This window comes from Heliangelus exortis, chromosome 2, assembly GCF_036169615.1.
Source record: "Heliangelus exortis chromosome 2, bHelExo1.hap1, whole genome shotgun sequence".
NCBI classification, from domain to species: Eukaryota; Metazoa; Chordata; class Aves; order Apodiformes; family Trochilidae; genus Heliangelus; species Heliangelus exortis.
In genome coordinates, this window is record NC_092423.1 from 24,221,270 (window position 1) to 24,233,683 (window position 12,414).

Below are 12,414 nucleotides of genomic sequence, written 5' to 3' on the forward strand. Positions count from 1 at the left end.
TTTTTTGCCTTCTTGTTGATCAGTTCTGATGTGATTGGACTTCCTGTAGGAAAACATATTGTCAGATAATAGTATGACTTGGTCTATTGCATTTGGGTCAAAATGTTACTTCTCTTATATTGCAGTAATGTGCCTTCTAAAAATGTGCTAATTTAGATTTCTGTGGCATGGGGCTGAAAAAAAAAAAAAAGGCTTCTAACATGTTTTAATGTATGAAACAAATGCTTCAAATTAAATCCTCAATTATGGTAAACTGGCTTTCATAATAATCGTAATAATTATGTCCAAGCACTGCTTTTATACCTCTGGCTTACAAAATACATACAGATTTAGCTGGAGATTCCATTTTGATGTTTTCACATAAATACTTGAGCAAAGTTACTTTTCTTAGCAAATGTTATGATTGCACCTTCTTTTTCTAAATTAGCATAAATGTAGGCTGTATTCCTGTAAACACCTCCATATATTGTAGCTTGGTTGAATAAATAAACTATCAATGTTTGTATTTAAAAATTATACTTAAGCCCTTGCTTGAATAGGAAGAGTGATGTTGCAAGAGTTGCACTAAATACTAACAAACACGTGGCAGTTTTACTTGGTAAATTCCTTCTCCTCCTCCTCATGCTCATCTCCCAAAAGAGAAGAAACACACCCTTCTAGTATGGCCCTGGTCTTGGGACATCTGCTGGGAATTGTGACATAAGGGCTCAGGTCCCTGAGGTGCCCAAGCATCCTATGTCACCAGGTGATTGCAAGCTGAGGCTTGCCTGGCGTTAAGAGTAGTGGAAACAGGGTACTAGTTTTGATGAGGACCCGTGCTGAATAGAGATTAAATTAGTCATATGTGGTTACCTGCAATAATCAAGAAATCATTTCTGGAGCCCAGGAAGTTTTCCAGCCCTACATGGCAGTAGTTGAGCAAGTTCTTCACAAGTGTGAGCATCTAAATTGCCTGACTGAGGTGAAAACCCCATGTGTATTTTTAATTTAATTAAAAAAGGTAAAGAAATTAGCAGCAGCATGTTCATGACATTTATTTGTAAGGAATCATAGTCTTGTGTTTATATCGTTCTTGCTACCATACGAGGCCTCTTCATTTTCATAGGATTTAGAGCAGTACAATTGCTGAATTTCTCTGTGCAGAGACTACCTATGTGTTTCAAAGTTTTTTGCTAATATCAGCAGCTGCTATATTTTAGACCAGTTAATTTCCAGATGTAAATCAACTACGTATTTATACACAGGGGTGGTGGTCTATGCTGTACCTACTTGTAAAAATGGAAAAAGGAGTGATTCTTTGCACAGAGTATTACTCCTTTTCTAATGTCTTCTTGCTGCCTAAAAGAACTGACCAGCAGGAAATGCTTATGAACTCTGGCAGTAGTAACATGAAATTGTTGTGGAGGCTTTTCTGTTTGCAGGCTTGTCACACATGGAGAAACAGAAAAGAAATCTTGGCTACTTGGTTTAGGGGTTAATGTTACCTCTCTGTGATACAGTTTTTTCTATTTCTCGAACCTTTCTTCGAAGGTGTTGTATTCAGGTTATCTAAAAGATCTGAAAAAGGATGGGTGACAGGCATATGATTTAAGTAGAGAGAATTTATGGGGAAGCTAGGATGGGGAAGCCAGAATCTATCTTTCAGTCATTAATGTAATAATTCCCTTAGGGGGAGATTAAGAGCATATAAGTAAATTGTCTCAAATCAGATATGGTGATTATCCCATGAAAACTCTGCTTTCCATGCTGAAGAAAATATGCTGCCTACTTCTTAGTTGCTTCAACCCTTCCAAACAAAAGGTCTTAAAAAGATTTTGAAAGTTGTGTAGACTTCTTTATTTTCTATAGTGGATCTGAGCAACAGGTAAAAGTTCCTATACCATGGTTTGCCAAAGACTTGATAGTCCTGACCTTCCTGATAATGTTCTTTTGTAGACTAGAGTGCCAAATCAGAACATTTAGATCATGAGTTTCTTGGGGCCTTGAATGCTTGGCTAAATTCCAGCAGGCTGGGGTTGTCTTGGCTTTCTTAACACTTCTGCTTCATAAACCTAGGTTTATGTGCTGCTCCAGTGGCTTTTTAAATTTGAAATATTAAGCATACTGTGAATGACAGCAGTAAGTGCCTTTCTGTAGTAACAATAGTGTGGTGATACCAGTCTGACACAGTGACAGCAGGTTAATGATTTATGATAATTGATTCCTGTGGCTCGGTAGCAGGCAAATGTTTTTTTGAAACATAAAACTTTGAGTGAAATGTTAATATGATGAGTAGTTTGATTTCAAACATTCTTTTTTCTTTCATTACTAGTGAGTTGAATTCAAAACTGCAAGACACCTTGGAGCAAATAGAGGTAAGAATACACTGATGCTTAGTGTGAGTATTTAAGCTCTAGGTACTAGAGCTTTCTAATGTGATGTTACTGGCAATTACAGAACAATCACATTTCTTTCAAATACCCTTTTTGGACTGCTATAGTCATTGCTGTTCACAGCTTTTTGAGCTGCAGTCAACTTAAGTGCTCTATAATATATTATCAAACTTATGTTCACACTTTAAGTGGTAAAGCAGTCAAATAAAATAAGCACATAATGTTTGAAGTACTGGCTCAAAGGTATGTTCTCTGCATGGTGAAGATGTATTGTGGTTTTCAGCCCATGAACTGCTGCAGATTCTTTAGACCATTCATAAGTAGTTATGGAAAGTAAAGTAACAGCGAAATAACTGAAATGACAGTTTCACTGGAAATTTTAGAGGTCAGCTAACTGGAAACTGCTGGAAAGAGCTAAGCTACAGGAAGTAAGACTTGAATAGCTGGGAAAGATGTGACTAAGACATGATTAGCTTAAGATGGTAGATGGTATTGCAAAAGCAAATGAGTACAAAATGGTTTCTTGATGGAAATTCGTGGCAAATAAAAGTTAATGAACATTAGGAAATCTTTTAACTGTTGTTAGTCAATTGTGATCTGGAACTTGGCAAGCTTTTTGTAAGAAGTCTAGTATATATATGTAGTGCATGTAGTGCCTACACATGTCATGCATAGCAGCAAACTGAATTACCATCCCAGCAGCTCTCTACACTTCTGGTCACTTGCTCTTTAGAAAGTCAGACTAGTGCATATCTTGTTATTTAATTCACTGTACAATTGGAACTTTATTAAATGTTCTTCATTTAGGCCTTTGTACATTTGTGTTCTTGCAAACTTTTCATTGTCCTTTTACTCTTTCACAGATACATGGTTTATTCAGAGCATGGCTGCTTCAAATTACTGTTTTCTTCTCACTCTTGTAGAGGCCAGTGATAAAATTCCTTAAAAAAAAAAAATTAAAAAAAAATCATTTGGCTTTCATTCCTGTTGCATTCGTTGTGAGCAAACATTGAAGGTGCCTGAAATGAGGCATGCATCTTCCACTTGTAAAGCAAATTCTACTTTTACTAAAATCTGGTAAAATGTACTATGTTGGCTGATGATAACAATTTACAGCTAGCCAAATAATAATTTTCAAGATTTTTATTAATTATTTATGTATTTTTAAAAGCATCTTATTTCTCTCCTATAAAAGTATCTTTTTGTCTGCTAGAACTTATGATGTGATTTATTGGTTAGGGGCTGTAGGGCAGCAGTTGATGCTAAGACTTGATGGTCTTAGAGGTCTTTTCCAACATTGATTCTATGATTTTAACTGTGTCTATACATGTGGGAAAATGTAAGTCATCCTGGGGTTCATAGAGTGTTCCTGTGAAATACATGCTCTAATTAATATAGCATCATAATCTGCTAATTAATATTTTAATAATGCCTTTTCAATAATTGAATGCCTATGTCCATGCCTACTGTGTTACAAGTTAAATGCAAGGTGGCTGCAGTAGAAGGAACCATTGAAGAATGTAGCTGAAAAGATCATTCTGCTCAGTTTCTAAGAACGTTGTTCATGGGCAGTTTGATATACCTGCTTCTCTCTTTGTACAGCTGTTCTGCATGAAATAAGAGAAGAGAAGAAAAGAAAATTAAACTAGTATATGGCTGAAATTCAAATTGTTGAATTCCTTTTAAAGTTCTGAGTTTTTAGGCTACTTTTATGATTTTGCTTGGGTAAAAAATACAAGATCTGATTCTATTCTACTCTGTTCTTCTTTGTTGTGTTGAAAGGATATATTGATCTGCTTAAAAAACCCTAACAAAATAAAACATATGCCCTCAAATCCAACACCAACAAAAAAACCCCACCAAATCTCTTGGATTAAAATCCATAAATACTTTGTGGCTAATGAAGTAATAACTGAAAATTTTCCAGTGAAGTAAGTAAAAGTATGTACATACTAAAGAACCATCTCCCGTGGTTTCTATTTGCAAGAGCAAGACTACATTGCAAAATCCTTAAATAATAAAAATTAACTTAGCTTTAGTGACTAGCAAGGTGAGAAAATATCTGCTGTGTATTTTGTCATACGTTATAAATTCCTCTTTTCTCCCATTGTTGGTTAAAAATAACTAAAGTGAGACTTTGTATCTCTGAATATATTAGAGCATCTAAGTGAGAATTATGTTATTAAGCTACATGGTAATATTCTTGGAAGCCTTATTAGTTAGTCATTAAGTATATGATTCTTTTTTTTTTTTTTAATTCAGTGCACATAATAGATGAATTTCAGTTATTGCACAGCTGTTCATTATGTTCAGACAGCTCTCTTGACAGAACTAATAATTTCATGTGTGTGTGTGATTTCTTCTATGGTAGTGATCATTGTGCTGGTGTAGTACTCCATATATGACTTACTTCACAATGAACTTTTAAGTGAGACTGTTAATTCTATTTAACATATGGTGCTTGTCAGAGGGTTGAAAAGTTTGTATCTGAACTGCTTGACCTCAAATGCCTGTGGAGCATTTTCTTTGTTCTGTTTTTTTCCCCAGATCTGGATTTTTCTTAGGAGTAGGAATAGACCAAGCCAGAAATCTCAGCTCTCCCATATTGTATTGCTAGACCTTCTCAAAGTAAACATCACTTTGAATTTTACTTCAGTAAATTACTGTGCTTTTATCTGTGCTGCTTCTTGGAAATGGTGGACCTGTTTGGCTGACAAAAATTTCAGCCTGAAGTACTGCCAGCTTCAAGAAGTAACATTTCAGCACCTCAGGATAGTCCAGTAATGTACAGTCTTGTACAAACATAATGATTAGATTGTTTAAATAAACATCTTTTCCTCACTTGCTGTTGTTTAAATAATGTATTACTTGGCCTGTTTTTCATTACGTTTAACACATTTTTTTCCTTCATTTCTATAGGAACAGTTGGATGTAGCGCTCTCCAAAATATGCAAGAATTTTGATATCAGTCATTATACAAAGGTTCAGCAGGCTTACAGGCTGCTTGGAAAAACACAGGTTAGTACTCATCTTCTGAGAAAGTCACAAAGAATAGTGGTGTCCAAGTATGAAGCTTCTGAGAATTGTGAAATTTATTTTCCTAAAGCTGGTTAATCTTGCTGAGTATACAGAGATTTTTATGGTGCTCAGATAATTTAGCAGTGATTGCTACAGACAAACTGTTTATTACTGTAATATGTAGATTTCTGGAGGTGGTATAACTGTATCAGTTCCATATTTCAGCTTTATTTTGAAAAGCTGTTTACATTATTAATTGTATTTGGGCATGCGAGTACTGTTTTTTATAGCTATGTTCCTGTTACTGAGGTGTGCACTACCTGTACCTTGTATGTGTGTACTCCCATTTTATATGCAAATGCGACAGGAATGAACATGTAAGGAGATTTTTTTGCAATAAAATGTGATATAAGACATGGCACACCTATACTGTGGGTATGCCCTAAGAATTATATTTGTGCATGCTTAGAGCCTCTGGCATGATTATGGAAAATCTTGTCATAAGTGTTTAGTATGTGTACTGTCATTTATTTATTTATTTATTTCCTGAAAACGTAGGTTTTATTAAAAAAAAAAGTCATATTCTATTTTTTATTGCAAAGAAGGTTTTTACAAGAAATGTATATATGTGATGTGCATGTCTTTCTGTGACACTTAATCTTCCTTTATTTTCATCAAGGAAGGAAGAACTTGTTTTGGTAAGTGGTTGGTTGAAGACTTGGAAATTGTGGTTTTAGTTTCTTTAACTGCAAAGGAAATATTTTTGTTTTAGTTGGACATGTTTCCAGTTGGAAAAATAGCACTGATCTCAAGTAATTTATTTTGACATTCTTCCGTGATTGGGAAGTGAATGAATGAGTACGTTATATAATTAGATATATGCATGTAAAATTAATTTTTACTAGTGATAGCATTAAAAAAGTGTAAACTGTACAGTGGATGGCAGGGGAGCTGATTTTAGTGGTATTACTTAGACTCTTTTACTTTACCATATTTTAATATTGCCAAGTCCTATGGTTAGGTATTTTTGAAACAAAGATGATAACAATCTCTTGTGTATAGAACTGTAAAAGGCTTACATTAAAAGACTATAGCATGTGACAAATTGAATTTAACTGTTATTTTATGTTATTCCTTTTCTTTCAGACAGCAATGGACCAGTTACATATGCACTTCACTCAGGCCATTCACAACACTGTGTTTCAAGTAGTCCTTGGATATGTGGAGCTGTGTGCAGGAAACACAGACACCAAGTTTCAGAAGTTGCAGTACAAAGACCTCTGCACAGTATGCAATTCTTACATATATGTATATTTTTAACCTGGTTTTTTCCGCTGGTTTAGGTGTACCTTGCTTAAGTTGGGACTCAGTTCTTAATACAACCCTGCAGCTACTAGTTTCTTAATACAGCTCATAGGCTAATTGTCAGGGTGGTTTCAGTGTACTATTGCAGTACAACTATCTGCATCACAGAACCCAGGCAGTGTCTGCATTTCACAGGGATGGCTGCAACCCTCTTTGATGGTGAGATGTGCTGACCATTAGACTGCATGGCTTTACTTCTGCATCTCCCTTGCTGATCCACAATTATAAGAGGTGGTTAATATATAGGCCAGTTGGGAAAAAAAAATGTGCTGGCAAACAACTTTGCATTTGACTAAAATCAAGCATTTGTCAGCTCTAAAATGCTTTTGAAAAGGAAAAGGATATGCACCAAGTACCTCAGTGTATAAGTAAGGAGAGTTTTGTATGCTTTGCTTTGGCTCTGCAAAAAATATGAATACAGTTGTTAAGCTTCACAATATTATTTTGTTTTTCTATAGCACATTACATCAGACAGTTACATTCCGTGCCTTGCTGATCTCTGCAAGGCCCTCTGGGAAGTCATGCTCAGTTACTACCGAACGATGCAGTGGCACGAGGACTATGACCAAGATGAGGCAGCAACTGTGTCTTCTGGTAAGAAACTGTTCTGGAAACAAAACTGCTGATATTTGGAAATTACTTCTCTTATGCTTGAATTGTTTATTTGTGTGCCATTACCTCTGTGGTCTCAACTCAGTACCTTCAACATTATTGCTTACAGTGTACAGTAAGGACTAAAAGACTCACTGGATTTTAGTAGTCCTTAGTTCATTGTGTAATGAATATGTCTATGAGCCATTATCACAGATATAAGCAGTTTTATTTTAAATAGTGGTTACTGATGAGTTCCAAGTCAGCTGTGGGAAATGACAAAATCTGAAGATGTCTCCCTTTAATATGTGAAATTTCAGATTTTTTGATGTTGAAATTTTCACTGTATGTTAAGCTTAGTGGATTGGGATACTGGATTGTGTACTAGGAAAAGTGACTGAAAAAATAGAGAATTGATCTTTTGTGAATTTGTTGTTCTGGTTCACAGAAAATCCAGTTTCTTGAATGTTGTATATCATCTATAGTGGTGAATACATCATAAGTTATGGTCACAATTTCCATGATATTCTTACAGAAAAGGGCAAAAATTTCATCTTAAAGTATAATTTTGGTTTTCTTTTATTGTTCCAATTTGTGGGTTTTTTTCGGATAGAGGGACAAAACCTTTGTCTTCTGTCTATGTCCTCCTAAGTACACTTTGCTGGATGTTTTCCAAATTAATATAAAATGACTGAAAACAGACTTTGCTGCTTGTGTTTGGCAGAGGTCAGAGTGTGAAGTTTACAGTATTAAGATTTGTTGATCAGATAAGTTTGCTCTTTTCTTGCTGAAAAGGAGGCTTCTGTCACAGGACAAGGTCTGAAGGATTGCTGCTAAAGTTATTCCTCCTTGCCTGATCTGTGTAAAACTTGCATCCTTTAAGTTAGACCATAAGAAAGGGAAAAAAGATTGGTGTAAAGAACAGGTATTCCTACAATGTCTTTGAAATCTTAATATTTTAAAAGTCAGACTTATTGCAGATTTTAAGTCTTTAAAGAATTAATTTTATACTATTCAACATTGTTTTCCTATTTTTATTTTGAACAATTAATATAAGTATTTTCTCCCCATACTGTGTGGAATCTTAATAAAATAAAAAACTAAAAAAAAATGCATTTGTTGAAGTGTGGATTTCAGATGAAAGTTTTTATAAGCATATCCAAATTAAAATTCAGAGTTGAAATATTTAATTTTGAGATGCATTACAGGAAGCAAGATTCTAAAGTTTTGAATTAATTGCCAATTCTCAATAATATTTACTGATTTAAAATTTTCAGGTAAATTTTCAGATTTCTCTGTGTTTCTCCAAAACTTGTAAACAGAGAGTAAACAGAGTTTTTATTATTTAAAATAGCTCCAGGTAATTACATTTCCTTCTCTTGTTTTCATTTTGTTGATATCTCGGCATGTGTAAAATAAAGCAGGTATCATAAAGAGTTTATTGCATGGCAACAGGATGGCAGTAGACTGTTTGCTCAGCTCCAGATGTAATTTTAAAAGTAGTTCCCCTTATCCTGAACAAAGGAAATGATTTGCACTGCAAAATGTTTAAAGGAACCACTAACCCTAGCAGAGTGGTTTCTTCAGTCACATGAGTAATTTTAAATTCATTGCTTCATAAATACATGCCAGAGTGTTTTGCTATGTTTACAACTAATCCACTATATCTGCTGTCACTCAGTTTTTAAGTTTCTGGAGATGCTGGGGCTTAGCTGTAATGTACAGCTAGAAGATGTCTGAGCTACTGAATCACTTTTTCAAATACCTCAGCAATGATAAAGCACCCAAGGGAATTTCACAAATATAATGTAATTTCAGAAGGACTATAAGTATATGGCAAATGTGTTTGTCTAAAAGTCATTGCTTATCCTGTAGTGATGATTAAACCTTTACATGGAAGTCTTGTTCCATATTTATTGATTTAATAGCTGTGATATGCACTAAAGCAAAAGAGTGAAATTCTTGTAGATGGGTGGGTAAGTGGGAAGGAAGCAGTTCAAGTGATTATGCTGAAGTTGTTCCCTTGAGTAAACCCTATAGACTGGAACAGCAGAGGGAGCAGTCTTAACTGTGTATTCTTTGTGGCTTTTATCATTTTGAGAAGTCAAAGTTCCCTGGGTTTTTCTGTTGTGCCAGTGAATGTCAGCAGTCTTGCAAGGTACCTTGAATGGGTCTGGGGACTCTTGACCTCGGGGTACAAACCCAGCAGCAGAAGTGAGATGCTGGACGGACCTGGCAGGCATGAAGTGCATAACCCTTTCTGCTTTAATAGTAAAGTGTATCCAAAAGAAGTACTGCATGGATCGTGGAAAGAAGGTTGCACTTCATCTAGATCATGTGTCACCTATTTGTGATTATAAACAGCTGTTACAGATGTCACAATGTACTTTGCATAACTTGTAAATAATTGTCCTTCTGGCAAAGAGATGTGTCTAAGGCTTTTTTTATTTTTCCCCCAGAACTGAGTTTGGAATTTGCAGTTGTTCTTTCAGTTATAGTGTAGATTTGTCTTTGGGGAAGACTTTGTTGAGGATCAATTAAAAAAAACAACCCTTATGTGAAGTGAACTAAATTGAAACAGGTGATGATCTCTAGATATTAATGCATTAAAAGCATGTGTTTTAGTACCTTTCATAAAATAGCAAATACTAATGAGATTCACTTTGCTGAACTGTTATAACAGAGTAGCAGTAACAAAAAAAAAAAAAAAAAAAAAAAAAGTGTGGTATCCATAATTCTATGAATTATCAATATTAAAAGTGAACTAATTGCTCCAATATACTGCTGGAAAACTAGAATTGTGTTCATGTGTAGGAATTGTTTAAATCATAGGGAAGATAAAATCAGTGAATAAAAATATCAGCTCCATAACATTAAATGCTTTCTATGATGCATTTATTGAATTGCTACTTATTCTGTGGTTTTTTTCATATAGAAATACAACAAATTGCTCCGATAGGGGCTGTCATCCCTGATAATAAGCTGCTTACTGTTGGTCATTGCCAAAGTATTGTTTGTGTTTGTAGTATAGAATCAAAGAAAACAGGAGTTTTAAAGGGGCTTTTGCCAATCATTTTGTCTTACCTGCTTAAAGCAAAGTGAACTTCACAGTCACATAGGTTTGTGTTAGGCCCTTTCTGCTTGAGCTGAATTTTCACATACCATAATATTTACTGTGGTGTTGATGTAATTCACTGATTTGTTGTATTTCTGAAACGTGGATTTAAAAGGAGACTGAAACTAAGTGTTTCAGTTTTCAATCAATAAAATGATTGTAATGACTGTAATAGCTGTAGTGGATTTAATGAAAAGCATTAAGACAGTTATATGTAAATCTAGTTTCAGCCATTTTAATTTCAAAACATTCAATTTCTAATACTGTGTACAATAGTGCATGAGACCTGCTTGGTATTTAAAGAATGCAGCCAGAGAACAGTAATTTTTTTGTTGTTGTTTTTTTTGGTTTTGGTTGTTTCCCCCCCACCCTCATCTTGTTTTGCCTTTTAAGCACAAACCTTTTGTTGTGCCTCTGTTTACAAGCTTTGGGGAAATACCAAGAAATTTGAAAATGTACCTGTAAAATTTAAATCAGGCATCAGGAAGAATAACTCCTTGGTGCTTCTGATTCTTATTTGTATGTGAAATTATGAATATGTATGTGTTCTACTACCTGTTCCAGAGTCTTCAAAATAGAAATGTTTGTGAACCTTTTTCCAACCCTCAGTTTTCAAGGAAATTATCCTAAATTCATGTTTGCATGTGTGAAATTAACTGCATTAAAAGATGGAAACAAGGGTCTCTTAGCATGACTGCCTGTAAACCAGGAGCACTGGGAAGTGGCCTGAGAGAATATTGCATGGCTTTTTATTGAGCAATAACCTCCATATGACTGTCTGTTCAGCCATTCCTTCACCAATAGCAGCTTGTGAGCTCCAGGACTGTGGCTTAATCTTGAGGACAGGTCAGTGATACTGACTTCTTTAGGCTTGGCTTCACTCTGCAGAAGTGCAGAAGAGAGGAGTTTGCAAAAATTTCTGAAGAGTGTGCTGTGACTAAAGGTGGTTTTGTTAACTCATATAGTCAGAGAAAGAATAAATCCACTTAGTGTTTCTCTAGTTGGGTTTCTTTCTGTTTATATTTTGTACAGTCTTTCATGACAAAACACTTTTGAAAATGCATTTGTCAGAATTATTGCTTTCAGGAGAAGAGAAGCATATTTAGGTAGCTACTAAATTATAATTTATGTATGCAGTGGCTAATATTTGTTCTTTTTTTTTTTTTTTTTTTTTTTTTATAAGGAAAATTTCCTCTGACCCTGCAATAGTAGATATAGTGTAGAATTCTGTTTGAGTGTTGTTTCTACATAAGGCAGGCTTTTAACTTCTCATTTTGAGTAATTAGGGTAAATTCTTAGTCTAACTGCCAAAGAAGTCTCAGTGACTTTTAACAGGAAAGAACTGAACACAGCTCTGCAGCATTGGAAGAAATTAATATCTATTCCCTAATATAAGTCCAAAATCCAGAATATATTTTATTAGTCTTTTTAATTATGAAGAGGCCCTATTAATTGGAAGTACAAGCCTCTACATTCTCACTGCATATAGGGTTGTACTGCTGCTATATTCTCTAGCCTCATGGGCAGACTAATTTTAAATTAACTGGCTTGAAGATTCTTCTTTGTGGTGTTCCACATAATCCCTAGCTTGCAGATGAAGCCCCCCCTGTGCTTTATAAAGATCATAATTAAAAAACATGCCCAGACACACCAAATAGTTCCACTTGAGAGAAACTAAGCAAGGCCAGCATCTTTCTCAGTAACCATATTGCCCATACTCCATACTCCTCTCCCTTCATGGGCTGGCCTAGGACTGGGAGTATGAAAGGTAAGTGCTAGTCAGGATTCATGAATGTTGCAGAGGTGACTGTGTTCACTGACAGTGAGCTCTGGGTGAGCTGAAGATGGCCAGAACATTGTCAAACTCTATTGTGCCCTTTTGTACTTCAGATTAATTGAATCGCCAGTCTCTGATACCATCTATAATCAGTCTTGTTCAGTGAGCAACTCTTT

General features: G+C 35.1%; 1 protein-coding gene across 2 annotated transcripts in view; it reads left to right on the forward strand.

The window, feature by feature from the left end:
- The window catches only part of VPS50 (VPS50 subunit of EARP/GARPII complex), a 72,745-nt gene that overhangs the window by 24,673 nt on the left and 35,658 nt on the right, over nucleotides 1-12,414 (forward strand). For both annotated transcript variants that reach the window (XM_071735239.1, XM_071735240.1), the window contains exons 10-13: nucleotides 2,312-2,354; nucleotides 5,292-5,390; nucleotides 6,537-6,677; nucleotides 7,214-7,349. In XM_071735239.1, the coding sequence (XP_071591340.1) occupies nucleotides 2,312-2,354; nucleotides 5,292-5,390; nucleotides 6,537-6,677; nucleotides 7,214-7,349 (419 nt within the window). The remainder of the gene's footprint in view (nucleotides 1-2,311; nucleotides 2,355-5,291; nucleotides 5,391-6,536; nucleotides 6,678-7,213; nucleotides 7,350-12,414) is intronic.